Source organism: Periplaneta americana, chromosome 7, assembly GCF_040183065.1.
Source record: "Periplaneta americana isolate PAMFEO1 chromosome 7, P.americana_PAMFEO1_priV1, whole genome shotgun sequence".
Lineage (NCBI taxonomy): Eukaryota > Metazoa > Arthropoda > Insecta > Blattodea > Blattidae > Periplaneta > Periplaneta americana.
The window spans coordinates 148,230,994-148,253,743 of NC_091123.1; the positions used below are offsets into that span (position 1 = coordinate 148,230,994).

Here is a 22,750-nt window from a genome sequence, read left to right on the forward strand (position 1 = left end):
AAAATACAGTTTTAGGTTAGGTCTCATTAACTATAAACTGTTCAGTCAAACCAATGAATTTCAGGTTGCCAAACAAAATACATTTTAATATTCAGTCAGTCAACCATAAATAAAAACATAATAATTAGTATTATGGTTTCAGTATATAGCATTTTGATTTTACTTGCTTTGGTGATATCTAGTAACAGCAACATTGAAAAAACGGCCATAATATATTTTTCTAAGTTATAGACATCAGCTCAAAGAATTAGAGTGACCACAAGGATCCTGAATGCAATAAACATGTACAATATAATGTGATGTGATACATTAAAGAAAAAAGAAAGTTAATTGTTTAAGGCAAATACTGTATAAGTGGATTAATTGAAATAGAGATGATGATGTAATATTTGAAGAGAATCCTTGATAATATTTATAAGGACAGACATTACATAATCAAAAGGAATGTGAAGTTCCTTAAGATAATTCCATGTGAATTTTGTAATAGAACCTCTACTGCCAAACAGCAAACCAATGACAGACCATTGTTTAAGAGGGACTTTGTACTTTTGAGAAAGATACGGCAGACAAGGTTCATACGGTATTATATAGTCTTCATCTCAATATCAACTTCGGTGGCCTGATTTAGGTTGCTTTCGAAACGGATAGTAGGGTCAAGAACAAGAGCCCGTTTTAAGCGTCTGTTAATAGCAATAATATATGCATGTCTAAAAGAACCATCTCATGATACACAATAGGAAATAATCTTATGTGAACCCCACTATAGGGAATTAGCTTACCGCCTTAGTAGCACAATTGACAAAGCACTAGCTTGTGATGACTGTGAACCCTGGTTCGAATGGCAGAGCTGTATTTGTGGTGAACAAAGTCGAGGCTCCTGAGAGTTTTTCTCTGGGGTTCTGCTATTTCCGTCATTCTACCATCTCCATTTCATTTATAATTTCAATAGTATTAATCCAAAATTGTGCTGGTGTGATCTAGTATTGTGACTGGCATACAAATGGCATCAGGAATAGTATGCTTTCGTGGGGATGAGGATGAAAGGGCAATCTAGTGTGATTCCATCGGAATCTTAAGACCTGTAAGATGAATCCACAGATGACACCACACATCTGAGTCACAATATGTACAAAAATGCCACCGTTCAGACTTCAAAAATCATTCTAGAATAGTAGCCAAATAGAGGCTTCAGTGCTAGCCTTCGGACCGCTCTTCCTTCATAAAAAAAAAGGCAACTACTGTAGCTCTGACCTGACTTCTACTAAACTCGGTATAAGTATTTAATTGTTATTAAAAGAACTGACTTTCATACCTTTAGGTTATACGTGTTGAAAGATTTTATGTATATTTCTTTTTAAAAAGAAACTGACTTACATTTTTGTATGTGTCAATTGACTTTTATCAAACTTATGTAGATATGTATAAACCATTCAATTAATGAAGCAACTGAATATATATTTTTATGTATATTAACCGATTTTCTCAAACTTAGTATACTTAAAGCAACTGACCGAAATTCAAGTGACGGGTGACGCAATAGAAACAAGGTTTCCAAAGCATAGAATGAAATCTATGAACGTGGTTACAACTCATAATTTAGTTTCATATGTTAAGAATATATTCCCCAAGTTTCATATATATATATATATTCAACCCACAAAATAATTTGAAAAAAAATTAGCATTTAAAAGGTTAAATATCAGAAGTTCGGTAGTGTGTAAAAATGTATCTATTTGGTTTGTACATTAGGTATCTATGAAAGAACGGAAAGTGGATCCTAATTCAGTGATTTAATCGTCTTTCATAAACTACATACTTTTCACTAGATAAAATCACTGGTACACTATAACGTCTTAAAACAGGATCTTCAAAAAGTCACGCAACTGTGTGGAGAATCACGTGTAATACCTAGTTGTCATTTACTCTATGTCAATAATTGTTCTCTTTTATTTCTCTGTTAATTGTTTACTTTTATTTCTCATGTGCTAAAGAACACTGAACAGAGCAGACTTTTTCTTGTAGGGGTACCTTATCCACACAGTATTCTGGAATTGCAAGCGAATGTTCAGAACTTTATCAGTGCTATCTCACGCCAAATATTACAACATGATTAAGCATGTCTACTTGTATGAAGCACAAAATGGTGACTGCTTCCAGCACTTACTCTAAAATAAATGTTTCCCATAGGGTTGCGTGACTTTTTGAACATTCTGTATAACTAGTACACAACTGTACAAAACACACAAATATATTTAATTCCTGGTGAAAATATAATGGCACAATAACATAATAATTACAAAATGCCTTGAAATCAACATCTCCCTTTAAGAAACAAATTGTGAAAGGCATGTTGTACTCCAACTTTACAGCTTGTGACCATTTATAAATGGCATTCATTTGTTTAATCAATCTCACACATAAAAACACGCTATAAAAATATACGGTTATATATGTTGCAACTTAAAGTACTATACTCTGCATGCTATAAAACTATTCATAAGGCACACGAATGCGACACTGGACAGAAATTGTCCCAGAAATTCATATGATTAAATCTTAAATATAAACTTATTCTCTCACTCTATTTTTATTTTCCTTTTTTTCTTTTTCTTATCTTCTTAATTCACCTTAACTCCGATATAATGTTAGCTGTAATGGGTTCATTGCTTAATTTCGCAGTACATGAGGCTTTATCTGTATTCATTCTCTGTAACACATTAGTTTATATATTTTGTCAGAATGGTAACTTCTTTACACCTGTAATTAATGCTAATGGCCCTTTTGTATTATCAATCACAAGTTAAAAGACTGGAAAGTTTCAAATCTTTGGTATCTTACTATATAAAAATATAAAAAAAGGAAGACAAATTGATGAACATATTTTTAAACACGTCAGAACATGTATTTTATGTACATGTTAAAGAACAAGCCTTTTATTTAACCCCATTTGACTAAAATTGTGTTTATATTTACACAAGATTCAGAGCGCAGGTATTGCCATGTTTAGTTCGAAATGAAATAAAAATTATAGCTGCAGCAACACTATTGAAGTAGAATGTATATTGTATATTTTATGTAATGAAACTACTATAGTACATAGTACAAATAGGCCTAATTCTTATTTTGTAAAGTGTAGCTTGTAATACAATGGATACTATTATTCATTATGAAAACTATGTTACTGTTGTAATAAGAGTAGGTACCAGCATTTCTCGAAAACAGGACGGTACCGGTACGGTATTCAAAACCCTCAGTATCATCTCTTTCCTTAGTAGGCCTAATGGCTACTAAATATTTTCCCTTCCCCCCTCTCCAATTTGAATCATTCAACATGTATATTTAATAACAGGCAACAATAAAAGGCTGTTATCATAGATCCAACTATACGCATGGAGAGAGATCTAAACCAAGCTCATCAGGTTGATCATGAAAAGAGGACCATTTATGAGCCTTGCATTCCCTACCTTAGTGCCAAGTATAACATCCCTCTCTTCAATTGGCCAGTGACAGGTTTATTTTTTGGTGCTCGGAGTTCTTTACCAAAATTTACTTATAATTTTTTAAAACAATTACAGTACAATATCATCTTTTGAAATTCAAAAAATCATCTCGCAAATTCTTAAAGATTCCCTGCAGATTATACAATTTCATTTATACCACTCAGAAGGCCTTAATTAAGGATATGCTAATTTTAAATATCTTTTATTTATAAGTATAATTTTAGTCATCTTCTAAGATTTTATTTTATAATTGATAATCGGTGCTTAATTATTACATTTTATTTTTATAACAATACTCGTATTTAATTAATTATATTTGTATGTGCTATTAATTTTCGGATCCTCGTGGTCATCCTTAATTAAGGCCGGACGATTTATTTCTCTCTCTCTATATCGGGAAATGTTATACAATAAAATAAGAGTGATTTTTGAATACAACATCATTTAGCCTGCAACATCTAGACATTGAAAACTGAACTGTTGTTCCATTTATTACCCTAAGAGATACTAAAGAGATACTAAATATCTTGAACGAAAAATGTTCATAAAAATAATGTAAAATGAAAAATTTTTAAAAGTATTAGTAGCAGTCAGTAAATTCCATCAGACAAACATAGTCGTTGTGTCTTCATATTTTCTACAAAGAATGATTTTATAACAATCTTATCACTGATCCAACATAACTTCTTTCTGTTTGTGCTTTAAGCATTGAATAAACATTTTCAAGCAATATTCTGTTTGCAAACGACGAGTATTTAAGTCCAGTATTTGTTTTTTGTCATTAAATGCTAGTTATGGACTATTTGTAATCTCAGTACCGGTATCACAGGGAATAGATGTTATGGTGGATGATAGATAATACTGGCGTTTTATCTCTAGGTTTGTAACAGGTTCAGAACCTTTTAAATAAGCGATGATAATACCTGGAAAACTTTATGTACAACATATTATATATTTCTGTCCCTAGTATCTTTTAATTTAGTTAATCCTACTGCAATTAAGTGTGGAAAACGCATCAATTACAAAGCCTCCAAAATACCCTTTTGCTATAAAATTAAAATGAATACTGTCTTTTGCTTGATTTGAAAATTTTTGTATGCCTTTCATCGTACTGGAATTACCAGATTTGTGCAGTTTATTTAAAATTTCTCCATAGTTGTATTTCAACTTTATATTACTTCCCACAAGGCATTAATCAGTCTACTACCAGCAGCTTTACATTGTGTAGAAGTAAACCTTTTTAGTAATTATACATTATAATACAGAATTAAATTTTTCGCTTAATTTTCTCTCACTCCACTTCCAAAACACGATCGCCTTTTACACAAAAATACTTACATAGAAATGGACCATCGAAACTGAAGAATATATTATGTAGTGTTTCTGTTTAAAGTCAACAACTTTTGAAGCTTTCTTCAGTTTGATGGGAACATTATTTGTTGCCATTATATTTGGAAATTGAACTAAGTAACTGCAGTTTTACAGATTAAAATAAAAAATTATGCTTAAATTGATCATTCTTGCCCAACATAAACATTACTTAAGTTCTTACTGAACACATTGTCTTCTCTATCACACTTTGAGACACACACATAAATTCAATTTACACTGACACACGCACACACACAACAGATTTTTGGGGTATACCCTACTAATGGGAAGACGTACGATTTTCAGCATTGAAGAAAATGTGGTACGCTTAATGTTGACAAAGATCAAATAGTAACCTTTGTTAAATGTTCACTTTCTGTGCAAAGAACATTTCAAATTTACTATTACACTGTATATCTCAGTAGATCATTCTGAAAATTTAAAACTAAAACTTTCTGAGCCTCTTAAATAACGTCCAGAATTTGATAAAGCTACAAATTTAGTTATATGAAAATATAAAATGTTCATAGAAAATGATGAGTTGTAAATGTCTTGATACTGCTGACTGAGCATATTTTTATCTTACGACTAAATAATTGCTTCTTATTAACAACACAGAAAATAATAAGTTGCAACAAGCAATATTATACATATTTATTTTAGAAGTCACAAGACCTCAGACAAATCAAAGAATGTAGGTTTTTTTTTTTCTTCATATTTTACAGAGTTCTTTTATAGTTAAAATGGATCATTTATTTATTTTTTGCAGACTATATTACATTAATGTGGAAGTTATTAATTTTTTCTTTTGTAAAGAAACGCATTTCTAAATACATTTGATTTTCCCGACACCAGTGCTGGGTAAACAGAACGAAAGAATTTCAGTAATTTCTTATGAAAAGAGAGAGGATGGAATTTTTAATCGCATACTTGTTTTTAATACCCATATATTTAGATTTAGAGAGGTTTCTGATTATTGTGTTCCCCTCTCTTCCTTAAAGAGTAACCCTGTGAAATACTGCATTGATGGCAACATCTAGATTCCAATAACAAGACAGAGCAACTAATTCAGTAACCCTCAGGCGAAATGTCTTCATAAACATCACAAACAAATTTAGCATAACTCTCGAATATCCGGTGGACAGGATGGTCACGTTCTATAACTTAGTATTGCTAATAGAGCGTGATTGATAAGACGGATTGCAGAAATTTGACAAGTTTTACACACCTAATTAGAACTGTTTTTTTAATAGTTCAGGTGAATTAGACATCAAACGTTTTGACAATAATTAAAATGAATTTATAGATGTTTTTTAACAATTCAGATGAATTGATAATCAGATGTTTAAATAGTAATTGAAATGAGTGACGAAAGTTAAAAAAATAAAACAAATTATTCATCAGATGTTTTAAGAAGCCAAATAAGTTAATCATAAGATATTTTGAATGAGAGTGCATAAGGCGGAGATTATTTAAATTGACTATTACACTTTTACTACGTCATACTACTTTTGATCAATGAAACTGTACAGAACGACGTGTTTCAACCAATCATGGCTGCTTATCCAACAATTTATACCATCTCCCTAACGTTTGTTTTTATCACTTCCCTAGGATTTGTTTGTTTTTATCATCTTCCTAACATTTGTTTCTTTGTTTTGCCAACATTGTACTTTCAATAACTGTACCTTTTAAAATGATTCATGTTTATTTCATCATCCTTAGTTAAAACTTTCCTATCATTTATCTTGTTTATATTATTTAGGTTATGTTATAGCTTCTGCTATATGAGATTATGAGTAGTCACGAATCAGAAATCGTTTAATATATATTGATAATTGAAGTGGAATGCAACTGTTTTAATAAAAATGAAACTAAATCAACAAAGCCTTCTTGACTAATAATCTCCATAGAGTTCAATTAAGATTGTATAGTTGGCACAACTGGTAACAAGAGAACAGCTCATTATAACACACTACTGCTATCTAGCGAATATTTGTAATGGTGAGATAGTACAAGAATACATTTCAAGACAGTTTAGTGTTTTTGTAAGTAAATTAATATTTTGCTTATTAGAGTACTTTATTTCTTCTAATCTTTATATACTTTCTTTTAATCGTGTAATAGTCAATTAAATCCCAATCGAGTTTTGATTTTTTCTATATAAATCAAAATCTCTAGTGAGATTACTGTAGATATATTGATGCTGGATGCGAGGTATTAACAGCAAAAATGTACCGGTACCATAAATCGAACTTCATGAGTTTATTATTCACTTTTAATTGTTCGATTTATGTTGTTTATGGAGAGACTTTCAGTGTTGGAAAAGAGTAGAGTGTTTATACATTTGTCAGGATACAGTGCTTAATAGAATGTTAAAATTTATTACTTATTGTTCTTACATGCCACTTTTTTACATTTTGACTGCTAAATGTCTAAGGTTTGCGTAAGTTCATTGGAGAGAGACGCAACATTTTTTCAGGCCCGTGGGTATAGCAGTATACTCTATTTTTTTTTCATGGAGTGCAGTTTCATAGAAAGGACTTTGCCGACAGACCTTCTACTGCCCACTACTAATTGGTTGTCATAAATAAATGTCTTCCTTACTGTGACGGAAATCTTGTCTTCTCCTGTCAGTAACCAATCACAACCCTTGTTCAGAAGAATTGACAGGCTCCCGTCAAATCCACCTGGAGACAGAGTTGCTGCATCTTTTCCGAATTCCAAGAATCCCGTCAGTCTCATTTCGAGGGTCAGCAGGATTATGGCAACTGTGCAATATTGGGACGAGGGGACAGGATGGAATTGTCAGAGGTGTTTGTGTAGGAAGTCATAAATCTGTAAGTGGGTGTTCAAAGGAGCCACCGAACTGCAGTCCTTGAAATAAAATAGAGTATACCTAAATATGGGATTGCCTATGGCACCTGCACTGTTTTAACTCAAAATTTGTGGTCGTCAGTGGCGTAGCGTCAATGTAAGCTAAAAAGCTCAGCTTCCCCAGTTAATAATAATAATTTCATAATAAACCTGCAGTTTATGAACAAAATTATTTATTAATTTTAATAGAGTTTATATTTATGCGTTAAATATTGTGATGCGGCAGCTCAGGATGATTTGTGATGCAGCAGTAAACAAGAAGCCTGCACACACCAGCTTCCAAGCAGACTGGTTTCTTTAACTCATTCTTCTGTGTAACCCATCCCGCAGATTCTCCATCCCTTTCTAACTAAACTACCCTTGTCGCAAGGCACGGAAGAAGCTAGCTTTTACATTGAAAGTTACCGAGTTATCCCTTTCGTGAGGGTTTGTTCAGTTGAAGTGTTAGTGTGCATTGCAGCTGATATAATAAATAATGAGTGAAATAACAGTTCCTGACACCAATTTACTTGAATTTTTAGGACAATTCTATTATCAAGACTGACTTACGAACAAAAGTGCGATTTAAAAAACAAATGACTGTGTCTATTTGTTAGAGATATGTGTAAACCATGAAATCATATTTTACTACGTACCATTTGAGGTCATGCCTTATTGGTGTTACGAGGTTCCAACCAATCTTCGGACTGCTGACTTGACATTGACTACTATTTATTTTAAGACTATATTTTTGTAATACGTTTTCTCATATGTACATGAAAGACAACTTGAGTTAGCTTCCCCTGCTCAAAATTTCATGCTACGCCACTGGTGGTCGTGTCCCTTGATAGTTTCATAACATAATGGTCACCATATTGACGAGGAATCTGCAATTGACCTCCGCGATGTAAGGGTTAGACTTGTCGCTCCGTCGTGTTATATGAAGACTATATCCTGAATGGACTGCCCAGCACCAATGTTTGCCTTCAGTCAGCCGAGAAAAGGTGGGAGAGTCACGAAATTTTGAGTAGCTTCCGTCTTTATCTCTTTGTTCCCTCTATTCCCTCCATTGTTTGCACTGTTTCCGTTCGAGGCGCCAACGTTGAAGCTGTCTCGCTTGTCGTGGCCCCCTAGCATCTCATCCTGATATTTCTGCGGACTCATATTGCCCACATCGATGTAATCCATGCTCTTGTTGCCCTGGCCGTCGATGGTCGTCGTCAGCTGCTGCTGGTGTGACGGGGACTGCTGGGAGGTGACGATGCTCTGGTACTCCCGCAGGGGGGGCGGCGGGCTGTGCGCGTTGGTCACGTAGTCCTGGTGGGCGCGCAGCGAGTTGGGTGGGCTGTTGTTGCCCGTGTAGTCTTGGTGCGTCCGCAACGCACCGGGCGGACTGTTCGTGTTCGTCACGTAGTCCTGGTGGGTTCTCATAGGCGGACTGTTGCTGCCGGGCGTCGAGACGTGGTACTCCCCGTGAGTTCTCAAGGAACTCGGAGGACTGTTGTTGCCCGATGCGACCACGTAGTCTTGATGCGATCGCATGGAGCTGCCAGGGAACAGCGTGGCCGTGGAGGCCGTGGAGTCGTGCTGCGGCAGCATTGTTGCGTAGGCGGACGTGTAGGCTGCGCTGTTGTTGGCCGTGGAGAAGGACGTGGAGTACGGGGAGCTGGAAGGCGACAGGAGGTTCAGGTGCGGGGAGAGATCGTATGCCGAGGAGTACGCCCAGGAGTCCGGGGTCGACGTGGTGGAGGGCGCAGGGCTTGCAAAGGGGCTCAGCGTGTTGTTGAGGGCGCTGAACGTCGAGCCGAGCGCGGAGCTGGGTGACCCTGGAACAAATAATAATAATAATAATAATAATAATAATAATAATAATAATAATAATAATTTATTTATTTAATCTGGCAGAGCTAAGGCCAGTAGGCCTTCTCTTCCGCCCAGCCAGACTCTAATTCTAATTGAATACAATTGCTTACATAATTATTACAGTTGCGTTTTCGCAACAGTCTGCATTAGCTATTTTTCTGCAAAAAATGCAAAGGAATGAATTACAAAATTAACTTTTATTTAATTGCTGTGTATACTAGAAGAATCAAAGGAGCCTGCAGCACAATAATTAACTTCCATTTCAATTTCATGTGGCGGTGGAAAAATTATGAAAATATTCAACAAAAAAAAAAGTCTTGGGCATAAATGGGTTAATATCTAGACCATAAAACAACATGAAAGTAAATAATGAAAGTTGGATAAGTAATGTTAGTGTGACAATAATAAACATTGGTAAGAAATAGTTATAATAATAATAATAATAATAATAATAATAATAATAATAATAATAATAATAATAATAATAATGGGATAATTTAGATATTTAACTGTGATATATATATATAACCATTAAAATCAGCTGTGTTAAAGTGTTGATCTACGACGAAAGAAATGAACGTTATAAAATATTGCAGGAGAATACTTGGTGATCGGTTCATGCTAATTGAATTTGTTTTCTACTTGCAAGTTTGATAAGGGACACTGAGACTGAGTTTTGGAATTTTTAAAGTTTTTGATTAATTTCTTTCAAATTCGGCGGATTTGTTGTGTTTGTACATTTAAAGATTATAATATTTATAAATATTATAAAAAATTAATAATTATAATTTTATTGGAGTGCAAGAGGTCAAATGACATTATTGTCAAACGCCTGGAATTAGAAAACATTTAAATGACAATACTAAATTCCGTCAAGTTTCATTCACTATAAGTCGCGACGCTGTTATTCCCGGCTTGACTCCTCCTCTTTGCTTACGTCTTAGGAAGTGAAGGCTCTATAAACTCTAGGTAGGTAGTATCTTCGCCATTTTTGTTCTTTCGTTGCCGAGCTACCATACGAGGAATCTATTTGCCATACCGTTAAACATTATCATGTCGTAGCACCTATGATAATAAATCAAACGCACTGTAATTCAGCAAATAATTGTGCGGCAAATAACGTCTTCGTGTGCTTTCTGCGAACGCCAACGAAAGAGCCAAAATGGCGGACGATTATATTAAGTATTTATCGAGCCTTAAGAAATGAATAACGTCTTCATAAGCGAATCACAAGACGCACACGTTTAAATGTAGCCGACCTGCACCGCGATTAGCTGCCGGAAATTAGAGCGACGGGACTATAGTTATATAGATATTAATTTTCACTTATTTTAATAATATTAAATTATACGTCAATTCAAAACATCTCTGATGGCTTCAGAATTGTTTTTGACTAAAAAAAATTTCTGTGAAGGACTTACATTTCGTGAAAACTACGCACGGATTTTTAAATTGAGAATTGGTTCATAAGATAAAAATTTTCTTACAAATCATAATTTTTGCTTCATAATTTTCTTTAATTTTTAGAAGTTGAAAATTCATATCATGAAAAGTTTTCATTGAAGAGCTGATTTCATGCACAGCTTTGTGTATTGGAATATACTGAGTATTCTTGCAAAGTGTCATGTAAATCGGACTAAATGGAAACCTCTAGGAACTTTATCATTGACCAAAAACGTAGTTTTGAGAAAACATAATTTTTAGTGTTGTGATACGTTTAAAAGAGCTGCTCGTAGCATTTTAAAAATGGTCACCAGATCTTTAAAAGAAATAGGCGAGAGTTAAATATAGGCCAGAGTGTTGAACAAATGTATAAGTTTGGAATATGATGACTTTCTTGTGTTAAATTCTATCGTACATGGTTTACATGTTTCGACCTTTTATGGGTCATCCTCAGAACTGGTCGTTGTTGGTCTTGGCGCCTCTTGTTTTGTTTCTTGTGAGGATGTGTTCGTGTTGTGTAATGTAGAGTCAAAGAGTATGTGTGTTCTGAAATTGAGTTGTGTGTTGAGAATTTCATTCGGGTGTGTTTTTGTGTGTCTGTATATTTCATGTTGTTCTAGTGTGTTTAGTTTCTGGCTAAACTACAGATTTTAATTAGGTTTTACAATGTGTTTCAGTCAGGGATGGTCCATGTCAGTGCCTTCATTCTGTCTCCTCTTTCCGCGCTTCACTTTTGTTACCAGATCTTCCAGATGAGGGAGTGTGAATGGCAAAACAAATTGTGGGCGCAACGTGCATTCTTGCAATCTTTGTGTTAAAAATACCGTCTACTACAGTAGACATCCCTTCCGAACCATGTTAAGGACACAACGTTCTGTCCAGGACGCGGTGAAAGTTTCCCCCCTTCCAAATATAAATTCTAAAGACACCCTCGTATCGACAAAAGAAAAGTAGCGGTCAAAGCCCTCACTTAAACTAAGCTGCTGTCAAGCATTTTATATTACTTCCGTTGTGTGGAGTGAAGCCTTCAGTGGAATGAGGGATGGACTTTAGAGTCTGTTCCAAACTATAAAACTCAAACTTCACTGTTATTCACTTATTCAGTAGGTAATTATTACTCACCTATTTGGTTAGAAAATTATTTAACAGACCTATCGGTAAAGAAGAAAGTGAAATGCATTCCAAATGATTTAAAAGTTCTTCAGAGTATTAAAAATGACCAAAAAATTCCGAAAAAAATATAAGAATGACCTGTTAGTCAAAAAATGCAATATAAGAAATTATTTTTTTACGTTGATATTAACGTAGAAAGGATTTCTATATCAGTAGGCATCGTCCTAATGTGAAAAATAAGAAGATGACTTTTCATCAACATCCGCTCCCTAGTTATCAGACATAAAAAATGAAAGTTCTGTTGATATCATTAAAGCTCAGTTAAAAATTATTACATTTCAGTTTTTCTTATGAAGATATCTTCAGTTATGAGCAAGATGATGCTAAATCGCTTACCTGTAGTCATGTAGCCTGTTTTCCGCGGTGGTTCTCTTTTGCGCCACTTGGCGCGTCTGTTCTGGAACCAGACCTGGACCCGAGACTCGCTGAGGTTCAGCTTCAGCGCCAGCTCCTCCCTGGCGAAGACATCGGGGTAGGGCGCCCTCTCGAAAGCCCGCTCCAGCTCTTCCAGTTGGTATGCCGTGAACGTCGTTCTGGAATAAAATCAGTTCCACAGCATGTTAGTCTTTTCTGCCAGAGGAACTATATTTGTACTGCTGTTCCACATTTATGCTTTCTGAACTCGGATCGGAACCTTGGTTTTAACGTGCAATGGGGCCTTCTGGTCGAAGTAATTTCGGCCTTTACTCTGATTGAGGTTCTGGCTGATATGTAGACCTATACTTATTATCAGGCAGTACATCTCTCTTGACGATATGTGTCAGAGAAAGAACAACAATTGTTTGTATACATCTGAAGTCTGACTAGTGTAATATCAGCAGTGTATGCAATAGAGGGGGGAGGGAAGGAACTCTCCACCCTACCCCATTATTTCCTGGCTTAGTTGCCTCATTAATGATACGATGAAAGAGTAATGGAACAGAGAAAAATTCTCTCCGGCGCCGGGATTTGAACCCGGGTTTTCAGCTCTACGTGCTGATGCTTTATCCACTAAGCCACACCGGATACCCACCCCCGGCGTCGGACAGAATCGTCTCAGTTTAAGTTCCAACTCTTGGGTTCCCTCTAGTGGCCGCCCTCTGCACTACGTCATAGATGTCTATGAACGTAGGACTGAAGTCCATACATGTGCTGAGGTGCACTCGTTATGAGTGACTAGTTGGCCGGGATCCGACGGAATAAGCGCCGTCTTAAATCACGAAGTGATTTACGCATATCATATATATTATTTTAATGTACCGAAGTACATATGATATTTTCATGCAGATATTCTGCGTCATCATACGATGAAAGAGTAATGGAACGGAGAAAAATTCTCTCCGTTCCATTACTCTTTCATCGTACGATGACGCAGAATATCTGCATGGAAATATCATATGTACTTCGGTACATTAAAATAATATATCTCATTAATGATACCTTATTAGTGTCACTTATGAGGTTCAAACCTGTCTTCGGACAGTTGACTGAACAACAACTCAGTCTAAAACCCTTTGAGCAGGAGTGTCATTTCAGTTTTTGCTTCGGAGAGCAAGATTTTTTAAGAAAGACCTCAGCGTCGCCGGTGTGTCGGAATTTTGTCCACAGGAGTTCTTTTACATACCAGTAAATCTACTGACATAAGACTCGCATTTAAACACACTTCAATGCCATCGACCTGGGCCGGGATCGAACCCGTAACCTCGAGCATAGAAGGCCAGCGCTATACCAAACTACGCTACCAAGGCCGACTGACCCATATATCTTAATGACGTCTATCCTCTGATATCTTCTTCTGCCCCGTACTCTTCTCCCGTTCAACATTTCTTCCAGTGCATCCTTCAGTAGGCAGTTTTTTTCTCAGCCAGTGATCTAACCAATTCCTTTTCCTCAATATAAATGTATTATGTTTTGAGATGAAAATCATAATAAGTAATCAAAACTGACGGTAAATGGAAGAGCACTGTTCTAATTTTTTTCTATTAGACTATACAAATCCAGGAATCTGTGCATAACACTCTTTAAGTTATGTCGTCGGGTAACCGTTTCTGAAACATACTGCTGTGAAATATGACGTAGGGGGAAGCAGTCAACCAACACTTCTGCCTTCGTTTATAATAGACAATAGATTATTGAGTGTGATAGCCAAGCGGTATAACAGTCACGTCAGAAGTGGTGAGAAGCAAAATAATGCGATATTAACTACTGCATCTTGCTCGCAGCTGCGCCCATGTAACTTATTGGATAAAATAAGAGTAGCCTAGCTATTGGTTTTGGCATGCATTTTAACTGGCCGCTCACGTCACATATTTAATTTAATTATTCGTAAACATGAATAGCGACATAGGCAACGTTTAAATGAACGTCATTTGTTTTCTTGGAAGTCGTGTAACATTGATGGCATTGCGTTTTCTCTCTTCTGATCTGTGTAATCTAGATTTAAATTTTGTCGAAAACGAGTCGTGGCGTTTGTGTAATTTCAATACTTATATATAGTTTCTCCATCGGAAGTAGCTTCTTTATATCAGTGAATTTATAGGCCTATAACATAATTATTATTTAAAATTCTGAAATATACACGGTGTGTAAAAAAGTAACACTGTGTGTTATTCGTAATAGGCCTACTACAATTGATGATGAGATAGGTGCACAGAATGAGGAATTAACATGAAATACGCGATTTGTTTAAAGAAGCGTATTCGAAACAATACATCAACGATTTCGGAAATAGTGCAAAAAATTAAATGAAACAAGACGCGTAAAATTAATCCGAAATCTGGAAGAACAAAGACAATAATTATTACAGAATGAGAAAATGCCCTTGATATGACGTTATCCACTCAAGAAGATTGGAATAAATCTACGACACGTGGCGATGGAAGACAATGTCAATTACCCTTTGTATATATCAGTAAGGAAGTTGATGAAATCGGAGAAATTACACATAGATTATACAGATATCCAGTTTTTGCAAGAATTAATCTAAGTGAAGACGATTTTGACAGAAAGAATGAGTTTTGTGAAAACATTAATTCAGAAGATCTTCATAGGCATATCATATTCTCAGATGACGCAACTATCTATTTAAATGGCAGCTTTAATCGTCATAATTGTCGATAATGGTGAACAGAATACCCTCGTAGAATGGAACGGACTTAAGTACACCGCTTATTGGAGATTCACTGCGCCAGATTTCGGTTTTAACCCTTTATGGGTGCACAGAGAAACCATGGAGAACCAAAATGCAAAGCAATCCTCTTCTTAATAACAGCTTTCCAAGGAACTGGCGGGTGCTGCACTCTATTAGTAAAGAACGAAACTACTTCTGAGGATACCAAATGGAATCATCAGGCAAATTGTATGAGTCCGAGATTACAGAAATGTTTGTGATTCCAAATGGACTCATTCGAGCGGAAAGGGTTAAACTCTCGCGACTTATACCGTACATTATACGGTAAGTGTAATGTATTAGCTCAGCTTACAGTAAATGCAGTTCACAGCATTCTCAAAAACTCATTATGTCGACGGGTTTAGCGGGAAACAGAGCCTAATACTTGACCATTTTCAGAGAAAGAAATTTAAACTATGAGAACAGGGTGTGAATTAAGATTTATAGTGGGGGGGATAGAATAGTAGCTAGAGACTATCATACATAAAATTATTATTATCCTCATTCGATACGGCTCAACGCTTGGTCGCACTGAGTTGCTTGTCTTGCATCTTGATAATATTAATAATAATAATAATAATAATAATAATAATAATAATAATAATAATAATAATTATATCCATGAGAAAGCTTAAGATAAGATGTGTAATTCCTAAGTTATTGATTGTTGTCAGCTTGCCGGTGATGATAATACATCAATATTATTATCTTTGCTTACTTTATACTTTATAAAGTACATACTCGTATTAAAACAATTATATTTTGTGAGGGGGGATAGAAGTTATCCCTGGCAGGCATGTTAAAATAAATTTATGAGAGGGGGATAATTTTTCAACAGGGGGAAGTCCCCCCATCCCTGCGTTAATTCGCACCCTGTATGAGAAACATCAACGCATTTTATAGGTTCTTGAATGAAATGTTTCTTGGAAAACAGATTGAAAGAATAGGACAAAATTATGTACCGGCTAGATCACCTGATCTTGACACACTGGATTTTTTCCTGTGGGACATTTGAAGTTCAGGATGTATCGGGATTAAAAAAATGAAAGTAGAAACTAAATAAAATGAAATAGTCTACAACGGATCAGTGGACAGTTTTTGTGATATATGTACCTGGACATTGTTTAACTATGAATGGTTCTCATTTCGAGAATATTTAGTAAAGATTGTGAAGTGTTTTTATTTATCTTATAATTTGATTAGTAATTACCAGGCAAACACTTCAAAATTTGGGTTAAATAACTAAAACCTTTTCCTATTTAAAATTGACGCAACATTCACGATTTTACTTTTGGTATAGCCTATACGTCTAAATCGTAATACAGTTTCCGATTACCGATGTACAAAATTTAATGTAGTTTTCATTTTAAAAGATATGTTTTTACTACACTCTTCATACCTGAACATTTTCCCCCACAAATACGGTCTTAATATTACGTGATTTATTTCAATAAATTTTGCAAATCATAGGCTGTATGGATGCGCTTAATTAAATATGATTAGGAGTTAGGACTAATTCATATCAAACATTACTTCGCGAGGAAAAGCTACAAACGTAATCATTGTTTCATTCATTTAAAGTAGGCTACCCGAAAAGATGAACTGTAGAGATTATATTAAGACTATTCACTTGAATAAATGTGCGAAGTATGTTCGCGTTTTAAGGTAGGCGCTCACTTACCGAAATGGATTCGTTCGGCGCGTTCGGATTTTTATTCTTTGCATTATTTTAAATGGAGCAACGCCCACTTGGTCGTATCGCCTCTGTCCGCTTGACCGGATTCCGTCCAGAATTCTGGCCAGAGTATTCTAAACGGTTTTCCGTAAGGGCCAAGAGTCTAAATAAAGAATGTCATGAAAATTATGTCGATGCAAGGCCTCCAATCACGGTAATATTGAAGATATAAATGAAATGGATGACGTAAAGCTTATTTTGTTAGTCCAACAGTTTGAAGAGCTTTGCAATTGATCATATTAGAATTATTGCAAAGTAAGAGCAAATCGCAATATAGCGAACGTAGAAGCTCCGCCCACGACCCCTTCCACTTTTCCCCTACTAGCTCAACAGACACTCTACGTGATAGGCGAGTGTTGTGTCGAATGCACATTTCATGTGGTTGGGGATAACTTCCCCTACTGGCGTTCGCTATATTGCGATTTATCCCAAAGTAATATGCAAAAAGAACATGTGGGATGAGATTCGAAAATATTAATTCAACGAGGTATGTCCTTCGTAGTTTATTTCAGTTACAGAGCTATTCATTTTATTTCCAGGTTCAGTTCAGAACACTACAATGAAATAATGCGCTCTAAAGGTAAATTACAACACTATTTGATGATTAATTTGGAAAAGCGGACAAGTGAGCGATAATATAATAAAAATCCGAATGCAACGAACGAATTTTTTCCAGTAAGTGTTTCTTTCCGTATCCACAAATGAACAAGAACATAGAGGCCTTGGAAACAGAAGACAGTCACTCATTTTATATTCGTAACTAAAACGCATGACTGCTCTATAATTTCATGGAAACATTGATACAGCTGGAAATAGTGCCACATTTCTTTCTCAGACTGCTTCTGTCAGGCCACACGGCTGTCACATTAAATAATCTATTACTTATAATAAACTGAAGTCAGGAGTTGGTTGACTGGTTATCCATGTCTGATATTTCACAGCAGTTTGTTTCGGAAATTGTGGCCCGTCCACATATATTAAAGCGTGAATGTTATACAAAGAGTCATGGGTACAAAGAATAGAAGCTGCTAATAGATAGGTATAGGCCTACGCCAGATGTTTGACTGATGACACACCAGAAGATGGCGCGAAGTGGGTGTCACATCTTTTTATTGTTCATCCATGACATTTCCACTTTCTACACCTATTATTACGACACAATTTACGAATAACGTTGAGAGGTTAATTGTGATTAAGTGATAAGTACATCGCACGCGCTCTTTACAAACGAGGGGTGACCATACACATGTTTGATCTCAATAAAATTATAGTCTATTGTTCTTGTTCAAACATCACTTCTGCAGTTACGAGCGTCGTTAAATAAACTATATTTTTTTTTTGCTACGAAATACTACCACACCTCCTTTACAGCCATACGATTTCCATATTTATGGAGATTTGAAGAAAAGTCGGAATGGAACCAAATTTTCATCGGATGAAGTAGTACATTGGTTCACCTTTAGGCCACAGGAATTCTATGAAGACGGTATCCATCACTTGATGTCACAGCGGGAGACGTGTTAACAACCATGGCGAATATTAAGCAGTTTAATTTCCTTCTTTCCGTTAGTGATGACCGGATTTCATTTTAACAACTTAATACTTAGTTATTTTTATGTAGGCTGAATGAAAAAGATTTTAGTGCAAACATTCGTGATGCCCCACTTCGATTACCGTGGTATTCTGTTTACTGACCTAAACGTTACTTTGGAGCAGAGACTGCAACGTGTGCTTAATATATGCGTCCGTTTCGTCTGCAATGTTCACCGGTCTGATCATGTAACACCATCGCTCAAAATGTCCTGGTTTCGTCTACAAGATTGCCTGTCTCTATCCGTGACAAATCCCCGGAGTATGGATTTCATATTTTGCCTGTCTCTATCCGTGGCAAATTCCCGGAGTATGGATTTCATATTTTGCCTGTCTCTACCCGTGACAAATCCCCGGAGTATGGATTTCATATTTTGCCTGTCTCTATCCGTGGCAAATTCCCGGAGTATGGATTTCATATTTTGCCTATCTCTACCCGTGACAAATCCCCGGAGTATGGATTTCATATTTTGCCTATCTCTACCCGTGACAAATCCCTGGAGTATGAATTTCATATTTTAACCATCTGTACCCGTAAGAAATCCCCGGATTATGGATTTCATATTTTGCCTGTCTCTATCCGTGACAAATCCCCTGAGTATGGATTTCATATTTTCCCCGTCTCTATCCGTAACAAATCCCGGGGTATGGATTTCATATTTTGCCTGTCTCTACCCGTGAGAAATCCCCGGAGTATGGATTTCATATTTTGCCTGTCTCCACCCGTAACAAATCCCCGGAGTAATTTCATATTTTTCCTGTCTCCACCCGTAACAAATCCCCGGAGTAATTTCATATTTTGCCTGTCTCTATCCGTAACAAATCCCAGGGTATGGATTTCATATTTTGCCTGTCTCTACCCGTGAGAAATCCCCGGAGTATGGATTTCATATTTTGCCTGTCTCCACCCGTAACAAATCCCCGGAGTAATTTCATATTTTTCCTGTCTCCACCCGTAACAAATCCCCGGAGTAATTTTATATTTTTCCTGTCTCCACCCGTAACAAATCCCCGGAGTAATTTCATATTATGCCTGTCTCTACCCGTAACAAATCCTCGGAGTATGGATTTCATATTTTGCCTGTCTCTATCTGTAACAAATCCCCGGAGTATGGATTTCATATTTTGCCTGTCTCTACCCATAACGAATCCCCGGAATATGGATTTCATATTTTGCCTGTCTCTACCCGTAACAAATCCCCGGAGTATGGATTCCATATTTTGCCTGTCTCTATCCGTAACAAATCCCCGGAGTATGGATTTCATATTTTGCCTGTCTCTACCCATAACAAATCCCCGGAGTATGGATTTCATATTTTGCCTGTCTCTATCCGTAACAAATCCCCGGAGTAATTTCATATTTTGCCTGTATCTATCCGTAACAAATCCTCGGAGTATGGATTTCATATTTTGCCAGTCTCTACCCGTAACAAATCCCCGGAGTAATTTCATATTTTGCCTGTCTCTATCCGTAACAAATCCTCGGAGTATAGATTTCATATTTTGCCTGTCTCTACCCGTAACAAATCCCCGGAGTATGGATTTCATATTTTTCCTGTCTCTACCCGTAACAAATCCCCGGGGTATGGATTCCATATTTTGCCTCTCTATCCGTAACAAATCCCCGGAGTATGGATTTCATATTTTGCCTGTCTCTATCTGTAACAAATCCCCGGAGTATGGATTTCATATTTTGCCTGTCTCTACCCATAACAAATCCCCGGAGTATGGATTTCATATTTTGCCTGTCTCTACCCTTAACAAGTCCCCGGAGTATGGATTTCATATTTTGCCTGTCTCTACCCGTAACAAATCCCTGGAGTAGTTTCATATTTTGCCTGTCTCTATCCGTGACAAATCCCCGGAGTATGGATTTCATATTTTGTCTATCTCTACCCGTGACAAATCCCCGGAGTATGAATTTCATATTTTAACCATCTCTACCCGTAACAAATCCCCGGAGTATGGATTTCATATTTTGCCTGTCTCTACTCGTGACAAATCCCCGGCCTTACCTCGTCAAATGTTATCTCGCTATCATAAATCAAAACCTAGTAGCCTACCTAACTAAGTGGCTACATGACCGACTAATTCCCCAAAACTAACTACGTTGTCTGGAATTTGAGACAGGTATAAATGAACCAAACAAAATCTTACGAATATTGATAAAGCCATCAGTTTGATCTGTACAAACTGCGCTAGCCACGCATGGCCAAACTTTTCGCTGAAGTTTGTCCAAACCATGGCATATGTTCACATAATGCTCTACAAGAGTTTATGCAAAAAAGTGTATGTGCCACAGGTCGGTTTTCGCTATTAGTAGTCCTCCACCCTCACCGCCGGCATATGGCAAACATCATGGAAGACGTCACGCATGGAAGGTGGGCACCCTGTGGGGGTGCGTGTTCATCTCAACTGTTGCGTTGCCACCAGTCACGTGCCTATACCAGCATAATGTTTTGTTAATTTGAGGGAGGGGGTGCAATCATCCAGCTTCAGTGATGGAGAGGGGTTAGTGCAGCTATAGCAGATAAATCCTTTATCCAATAATGACCCAAAACAGCTTCATGGGCGAGTATTAGCTACGACATTGTGTTTACTATTCGTAACTAAATATTTAACAAATCCCTTCTGACAACCCGCGGACCTGGAAGAGGGGTAGTTTTACTTTTAATGGAACTTTGGTTCTGTTGCATTGTATATATGACAAGTTTTCAAGCAGCGGGCAGCACAGTTCTCCCTTGATATTTTGTAGGCCTTCTCCATCCAAATACATAGTATAATACATAATCATTAGGCCTACCTGATAAGTCTATTGCTTTCTCACTAGTCTAACTGAAGAATGCATATACAGTAGTCTAAAACCCCGATTATCCGTCACCCTAATAACCGCTTGTCGGATTATCCGACTGTCTTTCTCTCCCTCTCTCTTTTTTTTTTTGTTTGTTCGTTTTGTTTGTTTTTTTTTTTTTTTGCTACAGAAACTTAAGAAGCACGTACTACTACACATTATATTAGTACCAGTACGTAATTTTTCTAGGGAGTGTTCACCCATTCCTCATTATCTTCCATCATTCGATTAAAACTACTGCACATTTCAACATGTTCAAGCTTGTCTTGAACTGTTAGTGACTGTTTCACTTGCAATTTATACTGGGTCAGTTTGAATTCTTTTTTCAAAATTCTCCTGATGGACGTTGGACGCAGTCTCAGTTCTCTCGCACCTCTTCGGTATCCTGTTTTTGGGCTCTGATTGACTGATAACCGGACAGCTTCAATATTTTCTCGGTCTTCCTAAATTTCCTTTACTGAGGTTAAAAACAGTCCCTTCCCCATGAATTCTTTGGTATACGCAGTATTGTCTTTGGAGTTGGTGCTAATCGGCAATTAAAGTGATTCCGACATCTACGTTGTGTCTCTATTGATTTTATTTCTAAATAATATAAATACCTAATAAAATTGATTTTATTTCTAATATTAATTCTTTCTGCCGTAGTGAAAACCATAATGAATTCTCCCAAGCTTGCACAACAATTACCAAAAACCAAAAGAACAATGTTGTACCAACATAGTGAAATATCAAATATTAAAATCAGGTACATTTTATTGGCACATACAGTACTGACATAAAAATGTGAAATTTTTTTCGTGTAGGTCTAGGTATAACAATAATTTCGAATAGGCTATTAATTATTATAAACGAAAAATATTAACAATGTTAACAACAATAATCATGGCCAGAAAGTTGGCAATGCTGGATAGCCATTTGAGAAACTGATTATGCAAAGGTCCATATAATGTAAAACACGGACCAGATGGTGCTACAAAACTGCTAATTAGTGTCCAATTACAGCTTCACTCTCATGTGTATGCGGTGAATTCTGAACATTAAAAATGCATTTCACTCTCAGAGCAATAATCGCGTAATAATTGATGTCTTGGGCTTGCATCTAATTATAATTATTTATTTTATGTCCTTTTAAAGTATAGAGGATATTCAAAGACTATTAGGCGTTACTGGAACGATGTGGAATCTGTTATTAGTTCAAGGTTTGTGGGAAGCCCCTCCTC

At 36.3% G+C, this 22,750-nt stretch overlaps 1 protein-coding gene across 1 annotated transcript in view; it reads right to left on the reverse strand.

Annotated features, from left to right (window-relative positions):
• Positions 1 to 1,775: 1,775 nt before the first annotated feature.
• Positions 1,776 to 22,750, reverse strand: part of repo (reversed polarity) — a 26,871-nt gene continuing 5,896 nt past the window's right edge. The window contains exons 4-5 of the mRNA XM_069831552.1: positions 12,543 to 12,739; positions 1,776 to 9,553 (exon numbers count right to left, since the gene is read on the reverse strand). Of these exons, the coding sequence (XP_069687653.1) occupies positions 8,718 to 9,553; positions 12,543 to 12,739 (1,033 nt within the window). The 3' untranslated portion in view covers positions 1,776 to 8,717. The remainder of the gene's footprint in view (positions 9,554 to 12,542; positions 12,740 to 22,750) is intronic.